General features: G+C 43.5%; 1 protein-coding gene across 2 annotated transcripts in view; it reads right to left on the reverse strand.

The window, feature by feature from the left end:
- The window catches only part of Ern1 (endoplasmic reticulum to nucleus signaling 1), a 97,282-nt gene extending 76,345 nt beyond the window's left edge, over nucleotides 1-20,937 (reverse strand). Inside the window, exon 1 of one of the 2 annotated variants that reach the window (XM_027427811.2) lies at nucleotides 20,660-20,937. In XM_027427811.2, the coding sequence (XP_027283612.1) occupies nucleotides 20,660-20,719 (60 nt within the window). In that variant the 5' untranslated portion in view covers nucleotides 20,720-20,937. The remainder of the gene's footprint in view (nucleotides 1-20,659) is intronic. The other variant, XM_035447239.1, reaches the window with a different exon arrangement.
- Between the last annotated feature and the right edge of the window lie 233 nt (nucleotides 20,938-21,170).

Here is a 21,170-nt window from a genome sequence, read left to right on the forward strand (position 1 = left end):
GTAGTAAAGGGCAAGGCCTAACTGAACATACTTAGTGTGGCTTCTGATGAAGAAGCTGAGAGAGTTAAACTAGCATTTGTGGCAACTTGAGGGTGTGGTGTAATTAACCACCACCCAAGACAGTTACAACTCTTCACTTCAGGCTATCCCTCTGCTTTTACCGGATCTGATAAAAGGTACTTCCTAAGTCCACTTTACTCCTGAGCACAAAGGTGGCTGCTTTCACAATAGTGACTGTATCCCCTAACTGCTTGTAGAGCTCAAGGCACAGCCCTAGTTCAGTCATTTGCTGTTTACTTGTCTTCAGGGTCCTTCCACCACACTCTGTCAGAAAAGTGCTTCAGGAAACCCTTTACCACACCACAGACCAGAAAACAAAGCCTTGTTCTTAGGGTGGTATCAAATCCCAGGAGTGGTATCAAATGTCTGAGGAGTACTGGAGAGCTAGGCCAAATCACTCATTTTATAAGATACAAAAACCAAAACCCAAGGTGGCATGATCACCTAGCAGCTGAGCCTTATTGAGTGTTTTGTTGTCTTCACTGAAGAGAAATAACTACAATTTAGATCTTGTAACAATTAAGAAACCTGCCAGGCTTACTTACCCTGATAGAAAACCACCTTAATCTAGACGAACAATGAGCTGATTAGACTACACATTTGTAAGATGCACTGGCCTTACTTCTCAAGAGCCAAACTCCTCCTGAATATGGATACTCATGTTCCATTTAACCTATTATTAAGGAGTTCTTATGTGAAACCCCAAAGGGAAAATAAGTCTCAATTATACAGCAACATTTTCAGTCCTGACAATAATCTGAAACTGTCAATTTCGCTCTTTATACTTCCTTAGAGATTCCTTGGGGCAAAGGGAGTGGAAATGGACGAGGTCAAAGAGAAAGTAGGTAGGTGCCCTAGTTAAATTTAAATTATCGACAAACAACTGTATTTATGACATAATTGCCACCTACACTTGCCAGATGTTGCCAAACATCATGATAAAAGTTACATAGCATGAAATACTATTGCTCAGACACAGGCCAGACCCCAGAAGAATCCCCAGGCCTGGCAAACGCTGGCAGGTTATCTACCTCTACCAACCAAGAACACAGCACCATTTTCCTTTCTCCAGTTAGCCGGGTTGATTTAATCATGTGGCTCCACATAACACAGATCAAATAGCAGAGCTGCTTATGCTCCTGAGATATGTAATTTTTGAGATGAAAGGACAACAGATCACCTCCCAACCCTCTCATTGCACAGGAAAAGAAATCAAGGCCTACAGAGATGAGTGACTTGCCCAAGCACCACAGTTAACCATAGACACAGGGCAGGCTCAAGGCTCCACCTCCCAATCTGGTCTTTTGCCCATGGCCCCTAAACTATAATTTTACTACTTTAAATCATAGTTCTCTGAGAGTCATAAACCTAAATTATTTCAGCCCTGAGATTCCCCTTAGGACCCTGCTGGGATAGATGAGGATCAGCATTCTGCTTTGATATAAGGGTTATATTTTTTTGTTTGTTTTTTTGTTTTTTTGAGACAGGGTTTCTCTGTGTAGCTTTAGAGCCTGTCCTGGCACTCGCTTTGTAGACCAGGCTGGCCTCAAACTCACAGAGATCTTCCTGCCTCTGCCTCCCGAGTGCTGGGATTAAAGGCATATGCCACAATCCTGGCAAGATTATGTTTTAAATGACATTAAAATGTATAAACTTGGGCGTTGGTGATGCACACTTTTAGTGTACATAAGGAAACACACATTACTGACTAGTAGGAGACAACTTACTTCAACAGTAGGAATCATTTTAACCAGTGATAAATTGATGGGCCTCCCAAAGTAAGTTATGACTATTTCACTAGAAGGAATAAGATGCTCTCACAAAAGGAGGCTATCAGAAACTGACATTTTTTGTAGAAAAATGTCTTACTGGCTGGCTGTGCACATGCCTATAATCTCAGCACTTGAAAGTTAAAGGAGGGAGAACAAATTCAAATCCAGCTTTGGCGACATAATTAGTTTTCTCTGAGTAGGGGAGCACAGTGGACATAGTTCAGTGGGTAAAGTGCTGCTGCACAAGCATGAGGATCTGACTTCAGATCCCTAGCACCAATGTAAAAGCCAGGTTTAGCAATCCACTCCTGTAACACCAGTACTAGGGGACAGAGGCAGGTGGATCCTGAGGGCTCATTGACCACCTCATCTAGGCAAAACAGTGAGTTCCAGGCTCAGTGAGAGACCCTGTTTCAAATAATATGCTGGAGAACAACAGAGGAAGACTATGTTGGAACAACCACATCTATAGACCTGTGGCTTTTAAATGGAGAAATGAAAGAACAAAGCCAGAGGAACCAGTTGGCATGGAGCACGACTGCCTTCTCTAGCTTATCAAATGGTGGGCAGGAAACAGAAGCAGGAAGGAGTACCCGCAGGCAGACAGCAAGTCTCTAGGTTCAAAAAGAAGCTTTTCCAGATACCAAGGGACAGAATCTGCCCCTGAAAAAGGAAAATGGCCCAGAGTGGGGATGGAGGTGGGACATACTTTTCACACTCTCTTGCACAGACCCAATCCCCTTCCCCCCCCCACACACCGAAATCTCTCTTCCTAAGGTCACCATCCTGGCCAGGCTCTGTGTACTCTGGAGGCCATCCAACCTTACTGCCAACTTCTCTGGGTCTTTGGGCATCTGCAGTGAGGCAAGGACATTGAGCTTCTACGTTTTGTTTTGCTTTTCTCCCTCTTGAAAACCGAGAAATATCAACATCTCTATAAATGCTAAGAAGCAAAACAAATATTAAGAATTTCAAGGTGGATGAGGATGTAGTTCAGTTGCGACAGTGCTTTCCTAGCATGCATAAGGCACCAGGCTGGGTCTCCAGCACCACTCTTTTATAATCTTAGCACTTGGGAAGTGGAGGTAGAAGGTTCAGGGGTTCAAGGTCATCCTTAACTACATATGGAGTTTAAGGCCAGCCTGGGATACACCTGAGATTTCTGTCTCAAAAATTAATTTAATTAAGCCTAGTAGTGTTGGAGCATGCCTTTAATCCCAGCACTCAGGTGGATCGCTATGAGTTCGAGGCCAGCCTGGTCTAGAGAGTGAGTTCCAGGGCAGCCAGGGTTGTTACAGAGAAACCCTGTCTCAAAAAAAAAAAAAAAAAAATTAAATAGTAAAAAAAAACAAGAATTTCAAAACAAGAGTTATATTAATGTAATGAAAAACATTTAGCAAAGGATATTGGTTGTAGCCAAGAATATCATCAGAAAGCAAATAAAACTCAAAAACCTGATCATCCACTCTGTCTTAAATATGGTTACTACCATCTCTCATGGACAGAAAGCAACAGTACAATTGATGGTGCTGCCAAGAGAAGATGGAAAGAGGAAGGAAAGAAGAAAATGTGTTTACTTTGTGACGTTTGAGGAAGAGTTTAAGTAGTGAAAAGATTCTTACTAGATGTCACTTCCATTTTACATTCTGGGATTGTACTTCAACCATCTAGAAACATCTTATATAATATACCATTTTCTCCCCCCCCCCCCCCCCCCCGCCCCCAAGATAGGGTTTCTCTGTGTAGCCTTGGCTGTCCTGGAACTTGCTCTGTAGACCAGCTGGCCTCAAACTCAGAAATCCACCTGCATCTGCCTCTTCTGCCTGTTTCTGAGTGCTGGGATTAAAGGCATATGCCACCATGCCGGGTCATACCATCTTCTGATGATACTGAACAATTCAAAAAATATCTATTAGCACAATGTAATGCCTAGACATTATGATATGGTTGTTAAAAGGCCAGGTGGTGGTGGCACACGCCTTTAATCCCAGCACTCGGGAGGCAGAGGCAGGCGGATCTCTGTGAGTTCAAGAACAGCCTGGTCTCCAGAGCAAGTGCCAGGACAGTCAAGGCTACACAGAGAAACCCTGTCTCGAAAAACCAAAAAAAAAAAGGGGGGGCAGATTCTGGAGCCAGACCACTAATGTGCAACCAACCTGTGCCTTGGCTTTCTCATTCATAAAATAGGGATAAATTGTATAACTCTGAAATACTTAGGGAAATTTAATTGAACGAATATAAATGTGTGTGTAATTTAAAACTTTAAATGAGTTTACTCACACAAACACCATGCGCACGTGCGCAAGTGCGTATGTTAGAGTCATGAGAATCTAATCATGATTTAAAAAAAAGTACACATCTGTCATCTGTAATCCCACAACCCAGGAGCAAAGAGGTAAGAATTAGAAGCTCAAAACTATCCTCTGATACATAGGTAGTCACCTACAAGAGACTGTCTCAAAACAAAATGGAGGGGGCTAGCAAATGGCTCAGAGGGTAGAGATGCTCATACTAAGCCTGGTGACCTGAGTTGCATCCTAAAACTTATATAGTGTTTAGCACGCGCGCACACACACACACACACACACACACACACACACACACACACACACACACACACACACACACACACACACGGAGAGATAATTTTTAAAGAACTAATAATAGCCGGGCATTGGTGGTGCACACCTTTAATCCCAGCACTTGGCAGGTGGATCTCTGTGAGTTCAAGGCCAGCCTGGTCTTCAGAGCGAGTGCCAGGATAGGCTCCAAAGCTACACAGAGAAACTCTGTCTCGAAAAACAACAACAACAAAACTAATAATAACAAAACACAATAATAATCATTACAAAAGAGATCTGACTCCGGCCCTCACAAAGTCTATTATTCATTGAAGAGTCAGAGCAGTCAGTCTCACAAACAGAAAGTGACAAGCTGCTGTAAGCACTATGAAAGAGACAGAAAGAGCTGCAGAGGTGTAACAGAGATGATCTGGTCTTTCGGTGGGATGGGTGGGCTTCAAGAGTAGAAATTTCCTCTCAAAAGTTTTCTTGAGTTAATGGCCACAGGAAGGAAAGGAAGAACAACTGAGGTGGTGGACAAAGCCTGTGCAGAGGCTATGAGACTGGAGATAAGTTGCTGTGTTTAAGTACCTCTAGGACCAGTGTGCTGGAGAGAGCAAGCAGACAGGGAATGGGCACAGATAGGGCTAGGGAAGAAAGCACAAGCTGGGGCATGTGCTTACAGAGTGGGCCACAAAGGCCAGAATGGACTTGACATGTCTAGTTCATGATTTATCTATGGCTACCCCACAGAAGCAGCAGGACCATATGCTGCTGTAACTGCAAAACAGATCTAGAAAGAAAATCCTACTCCTGAAGCAGTCCACAAGTCAAACACAGATGCTCTGTGGGAATATAATGGGGGGGGTCTTTCCTCGTGTTTTTTTTTTGGGGGGGTGAGACAGGGTTTCTCTGTTTTGCTTTGGAGTTTGTCCTGGAACTTGCTTTGTGGACCAGTCTGGTCTTGAACTCAGAGATCCACCTGCCTCTGCCAACCAAGTGCTGGGATTAAAGGCGTGTGCTACCACCACCACCCAGCGTTTCCTCATGTTTTAACTTATACTAACACTACATTAATGTTACATTGCTGGTTTATAGCTGATTATGGGGGCAACAGAACAAAACTTCACAGCAAAACTTAAAGAGGCCCTTCCGGTGAACCCCAACTTAAGGTCTGCTTTCTAGACTCCACATCTAAGAGCCTTTTCTGACCAGTCAAGCCACATGTTATCAGAATGACCATTAAGCCTATTCCTCTCTTTCAAATCACCCAATCTGTCTCCATGGTACCTGCACCCATTCTAGGGTGACTTTTACTTCAATAGAGAGAAATCTAGAACCCTAAAGACCAAGATAAGTCACTGAGTCATGACCTCCATTACTCAAGGAGGCTGGCAAGGACTTGCAGGATTTATCAATCTCTTCCAGGCACTCCCTGCCTCACTCAGCTTCCTGTTGGCTGACTCTTCAGTTTCTCTTACTTACTAGTTCACTTATTCCAATCCCACTCTCAGACTGGACCCTTGTTTTTATCCTACACATATACAGAAAGAGGCTTGTCATGTAGAACCCCCAAAGCTTACAAAACTCCTGCCTTCCAGGAGCTGACCACCTAGCAGAGGAATCATGTAAAACAATGAAAAAAGCGTGTTCCACAATGGTGCCTCCTGACAGCTGACTTGGCAACATCACCAATCCCTTCTCAGAGCAGCTGCTATCTTCAGAGCCACTCTACCTTCTAGGCCAGGTCTTCACACTCCTGTGCCTACCCTGTGTCCATTTGACTCCAAAACTCATGAATAACCTCAAAATCAAAATTCAGAAAATCCAAAGTTGCTGGGTGTGCTGGCAAACATATTTAATCCCAGTACTCATGAGACTGGGGCAGTTGGTTTTCTGTGTGTTTGAGGCCAACTTGGTCTACACAGTAGTTCTAGACCAGCCAACTGTACTTAGTCAGATCCATCTTATAAACAAACAAAGAAAACAAAACACCAAGGTTGGGGACAGCCCCATGAGCCTGGCATATGCTTTTCTTTTCTTCTTCTTCTTTTTTTTTTTTTTTTTTTTTTTTTGGTTTTTCGAGACAGGGTTTCTCTGTGTAGCTTTGGAGCCTATCCTGGCACTCGCTCTGGAGACCAGGATGGCCTCAAACTCACAGAGATCCACCTGCCTCTGCTTCCCAAATGCTGGGATTAAAGGCATGCGCCACCAACTCCCGGCCTGGCATATGCTTAATACTCTTTTTGCAGGGGAGGATGGTAGTGACTGACTCAAGCAGAAGGTGGTGGTGTGGGTGCACTTGTGTGTTCTGGGCAGGGCTTTTCCAATTCTCCAGTATCAGCTTCTGATTCTTTTGCTTTGTTTTGTTTTTGTTTTTCCGAGACAGGGTTTCTCTGTGCAACAGCTCTGGCTGTCCTGCAACTTGGTCTTTAGGACCAGGCTGGCCTTGAACTCACAGAGATCCACTTGCCTCTGCCTCATGAGTATAAAGATAAAAGGCATGCACCACCACCTGGCTTCAGCTTTCTGTTCTGTTGGGAAAGAAGGTGGACTGCATTGAGCCTTTTACTTCTGCTGTGTGAGCACCCATAACTTACCAGGACTTCACCTCTCCTCAGGCTTTGCTGCTGTTCTTCTAACACCAGCCCATCAAACCACAGAGGCTACAGAAATCTCGATGCCTTTAAACAGTCATTCCTAATCCTGACCTGCCACACCCTCGTATCTCCACTTATCTCAAAATGTTGCAACACTGGATATTAGTAATTATCTGATTCACTTTAAGGTTTTGGTTAGGGAAAGAAATACCAAAGAGTTTTTTTTATAAATAATAAAATAAAAAGGCAAGGCTTGTTTCTAACTATAACACAAGCTAGAGACTCTTAAAGCATCCACCATCTAAACCTAAAGGGAAAGCCCTCCTTCTCTCCAACCACAGATCAGATAAGGACCAAGCTTTACCACGAGCTAAGAGCTCTAGAGATTTCCAAGTACTCAGCCCTCAGAGCAGGAATAGGGCTGGTCTTAGAAGAAACCGTGGTTTGATTCTCTGTTAGTTAAGCAGCAAAACTAGAGATAAACGTCTAAATCACTCTGTGTAAGGAAACTGTTTTCTTCTTTGTAAAACCAGACCATGACAACTGGAAAATGACTCCCAACAGAATTATGGGGAACGATTGCTGGATTAAGCAGAGCAAACAGTACCTCTGAGGTGAGGCTCTTCCAATCTGGTTTTACAAAAGCTTTCTTAAAGTGAGGGAGAATCGATAATATGAACAAAGGCGTCAAGAACATAATGGGGAAACCCACAGAATCAGCTCACTCAAGCTAGTAAGAGATCACTGACTCCGGTCTGACAACTGGGGAACCTGCTTAAGACTGAACTAGACTCCCCAAATAAAGGTGACAATGGTGCAGCTGGGTGAATATATGAGGTCACTGGCAGTGGGTTCAAGATCTAACTAATGCACAAACTGACTTAGTGGAGACATTTCTTTATGGAGAGATAACTTGCTCAGCCTAGAAACAGAGGTAGGAGGGTTAGGGAGGGTGGTGGTGGGGTGGTATTGGTCCTGCCTCAACAAGATGATGGGACAGATTTAGACTTCCTTGAAGCAGATAGGAGGTGGGGGGGAGTGGGAGGAGAGGAGGAAGGGGGAACTGGGATTGGAATATAAAAAATAAATTAATAAAAAAAAACAGGAGCTCTTGAATTCCCTTAGGATTTTTAAACATATCTGAAAATTGTTACCACCATTCCTCTAGAAGATGAGACAAGAAACAAACCGGAGTACAGACCTAGATGTTGATCCCTACACTAAGTGATATAAGGTCCTCTGTTTCCAGAGTCCTCCAGAACAGTTGAGCCTTACTTGATGGAGACACACCCACTGACTGACTCACCAGGTCCCTACTCCCCTGCTCTGCTCTTCATGTTCCTCTTATTTAAAAACCAAACCAAACCCAATTTTAAACATTTATTTGGTGTGTAAGTGCGTGTCTGTGCATGCATACATAGAGGTCAGTCTTTGAGGAAAGGTCAGCTTTCAGGGGTCGGTTTTCTCCTTCTACCATGCTTGTCCCAGGGAGCCAACTCAGGTAGTCAAGATTGGGAGCAAGCTAATTTATTCACTGAAGACATCTTGCTGGCCCCTAAACAATGTTTTAAACAAATACAATAGGCCAGGCAGTGGTGGGGCACACTTTTAGTCCCAGCACTCAGGAGGCAGAGGCAGATGGATCTCTGAGTTCAAGACAAGCCTGGTTTACAGAGTGAGTTCCAGGACAGTTAGGAGATACACAGAGAAACCCTGTCCCAAAAAAACAAAAACAAAACAAAACAAAAGAATAGTTGTATGTACTTATGTATACCCAATATGTTTTTTGTTTGGTTGAGTTTTTGTTGATGGTGGTTTTTGTTTTGTTTGGTTTGGTTTTTCAAGACAAGATTTCTGTGTGTAGCTCTGGTTGTCCTGGAGCTCACTCTGCAGAACAGGCTGGACTTGAACTCACAGAGAGCCATCTGCCTCTGCCTCCTAAGTGGTGGTATTAATGCATATGCCACTGCTGCCCAGTTCCTAAAGTTTTTTAAGATCTATACAATATGCCACAATCAAGTCAGAGTAATTGGCATATCCATCATCTCATATATCATGTTCTCTTGCAGAGGACCGGGGTTAGATTCCCAGTACCCATAAAATGGCTTACAGCTGCCTGTAACTCCTGTTCCTGGGACCTGATGCTCTCTTCTGACCTCTACAGGGACCAGGTATACACAGACATACATGCAGGCAAAATATTCATACAATAAAAAATAAAGATATAAATTTTGAAAAAGAAACATTCAAAATCCCTTCCAACTATGTTGAAATCTTTAACAAATTATCCCTAACTACATTCTATTGAGTTACGAACTCCTAATTTCCTAACTATATATTTTTAAAAATACATTTATTTATTTGCTTGGGAGGAGGGGTATATGCCACATGTGTGGAGGTCATAGGAAAATTTGGAGTAGTCAGTTCTCTCCTTCCACCATGGGGGTTCTAGGGATGGAATCTGGATTAGGCTTAATAGCCAGTGCCTTTACCTAGTGAGCCATCTCACTAGTAACTAACTATATTTTAATTACCTGCCCTCTCTATTTCCTTTACTCTACCCCTGCTAGCCTTTGGCACATTCACTTTCCCTTCCCTGAGATGGGGTCTTTTTTTTTTTTCTTTTTTTTTTGCTTTTTCGAGACAGGGTTTCTCTGTGTAGCTTTGGAGCCTATCCTGGCACTTGCTCTGGAGACCAGGCTGGCCTCGATCTCACAGAGATTCGCCGGCCTCTGCCTTCCGAGTGCTGGGATTAAAGGCGTGTGCCACCAACACCCGGCCGAGATAGGGTCTTAAGATATGTTGCTCAGGTTGTCTTGACCAGTTTTCCTGTTTTAGCCTCTCAAATTCTGGGATTATAGGCATGTGTCACCATGCCTGGTTTGGTAACCAGTATTCTACTATCAGCTTTTCTTTTTCTTGGTTTTTCAAGACAGGGTTTCTCTGTGTAACTTTGAAGCTCTGTAGAACAGGCTGGCATCAAACTCACATAGATCCTTCTGCCTCTGCCTCCTAAGTGCTGGGATTAAAGGTGTGCACCACCACCGCTGGACTCTTCTATAAGATCAATTTCTTTAGCTTGCACATGTGAATAAAAACATGTGGCATCTATGTTTATGTCTGGCTTATTTAACTTAACATTATGTCCTCCGGTTCTATCCATGTTATCACAAGTGATAGGATTTCATTATTTTCATGACTGGATAATATTCTCTTTTTTTAATATTTTTATTTGTGTATGAATGTTTTGCCTGAATGGATGTATATCTGTTTGCCACATGTGTGCTTGGTGCTTGTGGAGGTCAGAGGAGGGCACCAGAGCTACTGCAGTTACTAATGGTTTGTGAGCCACTATGTAGGTGCTGGGAATTGAACCTTGGTTCTCTGCCAGAGCAGCCAGTGCTCTTAACCACTGAACAATCTCTCCAGCCTTGACTGGATAACATTCTATTGTGTATACATACCACACTGTCTTTATCTGCTCATCTATGGATGAACACTTAGGCTGGTTCCCTGACGTGGTTATTGTGAGTAGTGGCACCCTAAACATAGGACACAGCTACGTCCTTGGTGCACTGACTTCAAGAAAGCACATGCTTCACTCTTGTACTTTAAAGGCCCAATTTACTCCCTCCGTAAATGCCTTCCATCCACTTCCCTTGGCTACTTCATTCTTGCTAGGAAGCTCCTGCTTGCATTCTTTAATATTAGAAGGATGTTTTACTAGTCAGAGTTTGGGAAGGGAAGCTGGAAAGCTGGGTTGTTGTAATCCCCATGTCTCTTAATAAACAAAGAAAGCAAAAGTAAGTGTTGGGTACCTTCTAATAAGCATCTATAGTGGGCTGCAGAGATGGTTCAGCAGTTAAGAGCATTGACTATTCTTCCAGAGGACCTGAATTCAATTCTCAATACCCACATGGCAGCTCACAACTGTCTGTAACTTCAGTTCCAGGGGACCCGACACCCTCACACAAACATACAAGCAGGCAAAACACCAATGCACATGAAACAAAATAATAATTTTAAAAAACTATTATTAACACGGGTGGTGGTAGTGGCGTACGCCTTTAGTCCCAGCACTCAGGAGGCAGAGGCAGGAGGATCTCTGTGATTTTGAGACCAGCTACAAGAGCTAGTTCCAGGATAGCCCCAAAGCCTTAGAGAAACCCTGTCTCAAAAAAAAACCAAACAAACAAACAAAAAATAAAGGGGGTCGGAGAGATGGCTCAGCGGTTAAGAGCACTGACTGTTCTTCCAGAGGTCCTGAGTTCAATTCCCGGCAACCACATGGTGGCTCACAACCACCTTGAATGAGATTTGGTACCCTCTGCTGGCATGCAGGCAGAAGACTGTATACATAATAAATAAAATCTTTTATAAAACAAAAACAAAAAAACAAAAAACAAACAAAAAAGTAACACAGGAAAATGTTGAATGTGGAGCTAGCTCTGCCAGTAATGTGCTTGCCATGCAAAGGTGAGGACCTGAGTTTGATCTCTTGGACATGGAAAAGCTCAGTATTGTGGTGTGCACTTATAATCCAAATTCTGGGGACTCAGGGCAGGCAGATCCCTGGGGCTCACTGGCCAGCCAGCCCAGACTAATTAATAAGCCCCAAGTCTGAGTGAAAGACCTTGTCTCAAAAATTAAATTAGGGACTGAAGAAATGGCTCAGTGGATAAGATCCCTTACTTCTGCAGAAGACCCTACATGACAGCTCACAATAACCTGTAACTCCAGTTTCAGGAGATCAAACACCTCTTCTGTCCTTTTTTGTTTTGTTTTGGGGCTTTTTTGAGATACGGTTTCTCTGTGTATCAGCTCTGGCTGTCCTGGAACTTGCTTTGTAGACCAGGCTGGCCTCAAATTCACAGAGATCTGCCTGCCTCTATCTCCTGAGTGCTGGGATTAAAGGTGTGCACCACCACTGCCCAGTCGAATGCCTCTTCTGACCTCTGTGGGCTCCTGCACACATGTGGTGCAAATACATATATTCAGGCACATACACATACAAATAAAAGTAGATAAATTAATTTAAAAACTCAAACAAACAAAACCAACCTGAGAAATAGCTCCCCATTACCAGAGGCTGGATGACCTTTGGCATCCATATGCACACTTGAACATCCCACACACACACACTCAAAGTTGAACAATTAAACACAGTAGAAAAAAAAATTGTATTTGGTTCTCTATTATTTCTAGTTCTGCCACTCACTAGCAGAATCTTTGAAGCCCAACCTCTCCATAAAATGAGCTGGCAGCTTCCCTGGTCTGGGGTGCTCCGTGACATCACTGGAACATGTAACTGCCCTTACTGTGTCAACATCAAGACACAGGAAGGTACAAGGATTGCCTAAAGGTCTCTACCTGGGGTTTAAGAAATGTATTAAAAGATGTCAGGCTGTATGCCCAGAGATTTTTATTTCCTTCACTGGGATTGTAGCTGGGCATGGAGCTTTAAAAGCTTCCCTGGTGATTCCAGATGACTAATTTGAGTCCAGGCTAGGAAGCACTGCTGAAAGGAACACATCCTTGGTGCAGCTGTGGCCTTCTGTGCAAATGTTTCTCTTATACCTGCAAGGCCCCTCAGGAGTCATGGGCCATTAATGTTAAGAAATATGATTTACCTTAGTCAACAAGCTCCTCTGGCTCAGCCAGGGATCAATGGCAACATCAGGTTCTGGGGATCTGACAGTACTATTTGTTCAGAAATGTAGGAAGAAATTCAGTTTCCATGACAAACACTCCTGAGACCTAGGCAAACAATTGTCCCTTCATCTGAGATGGGGGAGGGGAGATGATCCACTGAAGAACAGTGTGGTTTTAAATTACAATTATAAATTAGTCCACTAACTAAGGAAATCATGTTTAACACATGAAGACAATCCTGGATCAAGGGTCATTTTTTTTTTAATAGTGAAAGCTCACACTGAGTGAAGAATGAAATGGACCTGGACTGATATACCATTAACCTGATGGGGTTTGGCAATGGAAAAATGAATCTCCCTGCTAACATGAGGAGCTGACAGATGCCACAACTCAGGTTGTGCCTACCCACTCAAGAAAATGTTCTGAAAGCCCATCTAACTGGATAAAAATACACATTGTCAATGAAATCCTTCTAAATATTATAGGATAGAGGCTGTGCCATAGGGGTGCATGCCTTTAATTCTAGCACTCAGGAGGCAGAGGCAGGCATAGCTCTGTAAGTCTGATGCCAGCCTGGTCTACAAAGTGAGTTCCAGGACAGCCAGAGCTGTTACATACAGAAACCCTGTGTTGAAAAACGAAAAAACAAGAAAACAAAAGGATTATAGAATAGAAACAGTCAAAGTTAAAATTGCCCCTTGTGCTGGGCAGTGATGGCACATGCCTTTAAACCCATAACTCAGGAGGCAGAGGTCAGTCTGGTCTACACAGAGAAACCCTGGCCCCAATGAATGAATGAATGAATGAATGAATGAATGAATAAATAAATAAATAAATAAATAAATAAATAAAGCAAGTGGGTGAATGAATAAACAAACAAATAAATAAATAAATAATGAGATACCCCCTTGCTTTATTGTTCTTAATGAACCTGAAAGGGAAATTCAATCAATATTTGCTGAGTGCCTACACTACAATGGGTTTAGCTAACACAGCATGCTAAACTCCATAGAGGAGGCAAAAAAAAAAAAAAGGCAAGGCAGGGTTGTCTCTCTGGCTCTAGCACTAGCACAAATCAATTAGCCAGAAGTCACACACGTAACCCAGAGCACCTTCCTGTCCCCCAATCCCCTATTATGCCCTCTTTCTAGGTTCACCTAGACTAATTTGAGTCCTTCTATGGCCCGAGGGTCACTGCCACGGTCAGGTCCTCACTCTTTGCTGTCACCGCACACCCACTTTCCTGGTGGCAAAACTGTGTGGGAGGTGGGGCCTCTGCAGACACAGCTCCATCTCTTCAGGGTCTCCTAGTGGAGGCTTTGGCAGGGTTAGTAATAAGAGCATAGTTAAGGACTTCTAAGACAAGTTTTCAGTTTTGCTATTTCAGACATATTACCAGGCATGAAGTTTCTGAAAAACATGCACCTGCTCGGATATTATTAGCCCTCAAAGAAATGAGCTTAAACTACAAATTGGGCTTAGTGGCCTCTAGATCTTAACCCTCTGGAGCTGGGTCAGGCCACTAAAAATGGCCTGTCTCCTGACAGAGCTTCTCAGATAAAGGCAGCATCTCTAGCTTAAGCTGAAGCTCCACACTACAACACAGCTCCTGTGGGAGGAATATACACATCTAAGAAAGCATTTTCCAGAGTACCAGCAAGCCTACCAGATGGTCCTTCTCCAAACCCAGAGCCTCAGGGCAACCCTCCTTAGTCCACTCCTCAGATTAACTAGGAGAGCTGTACTGACAAGTTCTAATATAAGCCCCAGAACCAGAGAACTGCAAAGGGTTGGGAGACAGCTCTCCAAGAGGATCCAGTCCAAAGTTCTCCCTGCCACTCACATATAACCTAGGACAGGTCACCAGACCTCTCTAGCCCTGGCTTCCTAATCTGTTTTTCTAGATGGTAAGGGTTTCAACCTGAGAGGGAAGAGTCATACCTGGGAACAAGTAGAGATGGTGGCATATGCCTAAACTTCACTCTCCAAGACTTTAATGTGTCCCCACTGTCACTAAAGGAGCAGCACTGCACTCTTGATGGATTGGTCAGATGACTGAGATTGAATGGAGCCATCTACCCTGATCCCAATGCCCCCAGAAGCCTACACATTTATTCATATATGCTACTACAGCTCAAAATATTTCTAGAACTTTAGTGGGTTTCATTTCAATAAACCAGTAAAAAGTCAAATCCAAGTGTTGGCAATAAACTGTGATCAAACTAAGTAGTAACAGTCGTGGTCAAAGCTGCAGCATGACTCATGTAGAAGTTATACTCAGTGAAGACCAGAAAGAACTGGGAACAGTTTTAAGTTATGTAAGGATAACTGGCTTAAGACTAAATATATGTATTTTTTAAAAGATTCCTTTTTGTTTTAGTGTTACTGAAAAGTTATTTGGGCAGGACATGGTGGCACACATCTGTCATCTAGAAAGGCAGCACCAGGCAGTGGTGCTGCATACCCTTAATCCCAGCACTTGGGAGGAAGAAGCAGGAGGAGCTCAGTGAGTTTGAGACCAGCATGGTCTACAAAGTGAGGTCCATGACATCCAGGACTATTAAACAGAGAAACGCTGTCTAGAAACACTCAAAACAACAACAACAAAAACCAAACAAAACAGAGAGAGGGAGGGAGAGAGGGAGAGAGAGAAAGAAAGAGAGAAAGAAAGAGGCAAAGGATCATACAAGTTAGATTAGGCCAGCCTAATCTACACTTTGAGTTCCAGGCCAGACAGAGGGAAATCATGTCTCAAAAACAAAACAAAATAAAAAATTTTTACAGGCTGGAGAGATGGCTCAGAGGTTAAGAGCACTGGCTGCTCTTTCAGAGGTCCTGAGTTCAATTCCCAGCAACCACATGGTGGCTCACAACCAACCATAATGAGATCCTGTGCCCTCTTCTGGTGTGCAGGCATATGTGGAGACAGAATGTTGTATGCATAATAAATAAAATCTTTTTAAAAAAATTTACAAGTTATTTTGGTGCTGGGCATGGTAGCACATGTCTTTAATCCCAGCATCCAGGAGGGCAGGGGAATCTCTGTGAATTCAAGACCAGCCTGTTCTACTTAGTGAGTTCCAGGGCAGCCAGAGCTACACAGAGACCCTGTCTCCAAAATACAAATAAATAACTTTTAAAATAGTTATTTTGTTTTAAAGTTACTACATTATTTTTAAATTATAAATGATATAACCAAAACATTAAAGGGGGGCATATTTGTATAACATATAAACTGACCCTAATGAAATAATTATTTTGAAAGTGACACAATCTTTTGGATAAATAGGTTTGTAGGGAAATGAAGCAAAATGAAAACAACAACAAAAAAGCCTAAAGTGATAACTTTATTGTCATCTGGCACTTTAATCTTCCTAAGAAAAACAGCTGCATGGACAAACCATGAAAAGAACAGGAGCCTCCAAAAGCACAATTAATACATTACCTCTTGATTTATGGACAGTCTTCAGGCAAAACTTTAAATGGCCTCATAACCAAATACAAAGAATCTTATCTGCAGGAGACAGGCTACCATCAAAACTAAAGTCACAGGACTACCCTGAGGAACTGTAGAGTGCTCATGGGGCTGCATCTGCTAAAAAGCTGATCTGAAACCACTACGGAGCAAAGGAAGCTGCACAGGAGCTATTTAAAAAGCCAGTATAAAGCATCTTCTCAACAACACTTAGCTACATAGGGGTCAGTGAATGCCAAGGTTGTTTTCATCCTGAAAACCTAAGCCAAACAGTTTCCACTAAACTTAAAGAAAACAGCTTACTCTCAAACAGCTGTCTTATCAATTTAAAGTTGGTTTTATGCTTTAAACAACATCCAACAGTTGGAAAGATTGCTCAGTGGTTAAGAGCACTGGCTGCTCTTCGAGAAGACCTGGGCTTGATTCCCAGCACATACATAGCAGCTCACAGCTGTCTGTAACTCCAGTTCAGGTGACACAACACCCTCACCCAGACATACATGTAGGCAAAACTCCAATGTATATAAAATATTTTTTTTAATTTGCCATGTTATCATACAGAAAATAGCATTCATGCACATTTGCTCAGCTGAATAAAAGGCAATACACCTTTTTCTTTATAAGTCTGGAAAAATGGAAACAACACCAAACTCCAGCAAGGCAACTGCTAGGCAAAGCGTGGCTACTGCTCTTCCAACCCAATCAATCAGGACCCCATTCCCCAGCCTGTGGATGGACACAAGAGTTCAAATGCTTTTTACATGGATGATGGTTAAAATTTTAAGAAGAAATACAAGTAATGGCCTTACGATTATTTGTTTTTAATTTCTACTTTTTCCCATAGGGTAGGGTACACTCCTCCTCATCTGTCTGCAGTATGCCACTCTGAGGCAGGCAAGTCTGTGGAATATGGTAAAGCTAAAGCCACAACAGAATCTTCAGCATCCGGGAGACACAGCCAACCAACACCCTTATTATTCACAAAGCATGATTCACCACCCCTATTTTTTTTTAAGTCAGCACCACTCTCTAATCATCTTCCTAGGTGACAGTCTCCAAAGTATTTGAAAATGATATGAACTGAACCCATTAAAATGACATTAGGTGTTTCTCCTCTGTATCATTTCTATGGAGGAAATGTCTGGTCATTATAAACACAAATTATTAAAGTTACAGATGACTCTATATCTCAAAAGCAAGGAGAATTTCAATGAAAATTAATAGACATTCAATGATTCAACCAGAAAATGGTGTGGAAACCTGAAGCAAACAAAAAACTACCTCCCCTAGACCCATGAAGGTGGAACTATGCCAGCAGACAGAATAAAGAAACCTTTATGTGATTCATGGGATTCCTATTCAGGGTCATGCTCTATCTTTAAACTTTAAAATATAAATATATATATATATATGTACATATATATATATATATGTACATATATATATATATTTGCCAACATGTATGTATATGGGTACCACATGCATGCCTGGTGCCTACAGAGGTTACAACAGGGTGTTGAATCCCATGAAACTGGAATTACAGACTGTGTAGGTGCTGGGAATCAAACCCAGGTCCTCTATAAGACCAGTAATGTTCTTTTTCTTTTTTTTTAAAAGTGATTTATTGTTATTTTATGTGCATTGGTGTTTTATCTGCATATATGTCTGTGTGTGGGTTTCAGATCCTCTGGAACTGGAGTTGCAGACAGTTGTGAGTTGCCATGAAGGTGCTGGGAATTGTACCCAGGTCCTCTGGAAAAGCAGACAGTGTTCTTCCTAAGCACGGAGCCATCTCTCCAGCCTGTAAATGCTCTTTCTTTAGAGTAAGTCTCATATACAGTTTCTCTACTGTTCTGAAACACTATTTTGATGAAGAAAGCTGAGTGGGCAGCTGAATTAATGAAACATACATGTATGCACGACTACAGTTCAAGTTCACCATCAACTACCCTGATAACACCAGCAATGAAGCAGCCTACCCACAGCCACAGAATAAGTAACTCCATGTCTCCTACTAGGGTAATTCATGCAGGTGATGGTTATCAAAGAAAATGGTAAACAAGGCCATTCTGGTTGAGAATTCTTTCAGAGGCACACTGTGTTTCTTACACATATGGTCCTTGGTTCTCAGTGGCTTTTTCTTAACCCCCATCAAACCAAATAAACTTGATGTATATTAGCTGAGCTATTTTTTTTTTTTTAACAAAAGCATTTGGTCTCACATAGTACCAATCTTGCATATAATTAAGTGAAGTGGCACCCATGTAAAATTAACCAACATTAACTATAAAATAAAGGTCTAGGAAGAAAAGGAAAACTCGAGAATGTGACTAACTAAGCACATTCTGGATTGGCAAAAGCAGCCTCCAGGACTTACTAATAAGGATGTTACTACATTTTGGATCTTGTATCCTAGCGTCTCAACCAATAATGAGTCAGTGTCTGGCTCAGTAAAAAACACACTCTGAAAGAAAATCACAGCATCGCCTCCAATGTACTAGCTACTTCATCAATCAAAACAAAATAACACACACACACACACACACACACACACACACACACACACACAAATCCCTGTCAAGCACAGCATACTTAAAATGATGTAGAATAAAAGGCACTTTGGTAGGGAGATAAAGAAAACATGCTTTCACTAGCTGTCCCCATTTCACACATCAAGAAATGGAGTCCCTAAAAAGAAAAATAAGTGCCTGAGGATACAGTTAGCAAGTTATCAGTTAGAACTGGGTTTGTCTGATTTAACAGCTGCTGTATTCTGCGTAAAGTCACTGCTACCTATTCTAAGTACAAATTCTGCTCTTCCACCTCAGATTTTAAAATACTAATTCTTAACAACGTTTGGAATGAAAATGCTTTATTAGAAGAAAATGCTAAAAGTGAAATTCTGACCTTTCATCTAAAAAAAATTACAGTAAAACCCCTTTGATAAGGGTCTGGAATTATTTCCATGAACGCTGAAAAGTTTGGATTTCTAAGCACAATTGAAAATACTGGCATGAACTAAAAATTAAAGCTAAATATTTATTTTGGTCCTTATCCTATGTTGCTGAATGACAAAAACTAGAATCTAGTGAAAGAAGAGCAAATGCAAAGCTGTGGGGAAGAAAACCACATACACCCTGGCTGTGAAAATATGAAATGATCGATTTCCACATCAAACATTCAGTCATTCTGTTTATATTCTTATTTGTGAGCAGATACCAGACAGCAATCAACCAACCCAAGGTGAAGTGTTCAAGTTCAAAACCTGGTCCTAACTGTGAAAAGTAGATCTTTGCTTTTTAATTAGGAGAGAAAACACACACAAAACAACCCCCCTCCAATCACCTAGGGTCTGTCCTTACGAAAATGCATACAAATTTTCCGGGGGGGGGGAGCATTGAATTTGAAAACGTCGACCTTCTTTAATACTTCAGTAGTTTCTAAATTCTGATTTCTTGTTACTCCGAAAGTACAATTATTTACCTACAAGGCATAAGAGTTCAAAGAGTTCGCCAGAGTTAACAACGCGGCTGGCCCCGCGGGTCTGCACACAAGTCAGTCCTCTACCGGACACCTGGTACATGATATGCCATATTAAAAGGAACACGGTACGTTCAAAGAGGTCATTAAACAGAACCAGTACAAATATGCCATCCTACATCCTCAACAGTGCGTTTTTCTTAAAAAAAAAAAAAAAAACTCACTTCTTCCAACCTAAAGATGAAAATAGCCATGTCCGCCCACAAAACGTCCTCTTTAGCCAAAGTTTCCAAACCCTAAGTGGATAGAGAGTCAAGTAAATATAAACCGGGCCCATTATTCTTCTCAAAAAAAAAAAAAAAAAAAAAAAACGAGGCGTTTCTGACGGCCCCACACGTGGGACAGCTTTAAGTTTTGAAGTGACTTCAACTCTGGCCCACACATCGGGTCTTTAAAACGGTCCAATGCCCACGGCTTACTAGCAAACCAAAATACTAGCAGGAAGCCCCCTGCCTCCGAATGCAAAGAAACCTTCGGGCCAGGTAAGCAGAACCCAGCGGCTGGGTTAAAAAACGCCGTACCCGATTCCCAGCTGCATTCGCCTCGCAAAGTCGCATTTTTAAAAACTTTCGAGCAAAGCTTCAAAACTCCAGTCACCACCCACTTCGCCCGGCTTCGGGTGTCCCTCCGCGGCCACCGGGCGCCCACCTGTGGGGACGGCGGGGCAGGTGGGCAGCGCGCCCGGGGCCCAGAGCCCGGCCTTCGGGAGACAGCCCGGAGTCGCGCGCGTCCCGGGCCCTGGAGCCGCTGGCAGCCTCCGCCGCGCTGGCCCCGGAGGCGCCTCGGGAGGAGGACGCTTGTGTGCGGCCGGCCGCCGCAGCTTCCCACCGCCAAGCCGCCCGCTGTCGCCTCAGCCGAGGCGCCGAGGCGCCCGGCCTCCCGCCGCTGCCGCCGCCGCCGCCGGCGCGGCCCGGCTCGGACGCCAGCCACGGCGGCCGCGCGACGCTTCTCCGGCCACAAGCCCGCCCGTCCCCGCGCCGCACTCCCCTGGTCACTCACCCCGGGGCTGGGCGGCGGTAGCAGCAGCGCCAGCAGGAGCAACAGCCACCGGGCCGGCATGGCGGGGACGCGGCCCTGGCTCCGGGCTCCGCAGGCCGGTTCTGGGGACGGAGTGGACAGAGGGATGGGAGGGGGTGCCGCGACGACAGCGCGGCACCGGCGGAGGATCGGCGGACACGGAGCTGACTGGGCGGCGGCGACACCCCCATTCCCGGCCCTATAAGTGCCTTGTGCCGAGGCTTCTTCCGGTCGGGGCGGGCTAAAGGGCGGCTCTGGGGGCGGAGCCTGATGAAGGCGGGGTCAGTGCCTGGGTAGGGAGGAGCCTACGTTGGTTTGGGGCGTGGTCATCGCGGGAGGGCGGGGTTAAAGCGAGGCCGAGGTGGGGCTAGCTTCGGACTGCCTTCTGTCCTTGGGCACTAGACGCTAGAGAATCAATTCTTGGCTTTCGGTATTTGTGGGCGCTGCGCTTTCGAATAGATAAACTCGTCCGCGGGCCAAGGGAAAACGGCAT

This window comes from Cricetulus griseus, chromosome 7 (assembly GCF_003668045.3).
Source record: "Cricetulus griseus strain 17A/GY chromosome 7, alternate assembly CriGri-PICRH-1.0, whole genome shotgun sequence".
Lineage (NCBI taxonomy): Eukaryota > Metazoa > Chordata > Mammalia > Rodentia > Cricetidae > Cricetulus > Cricetulus griseus.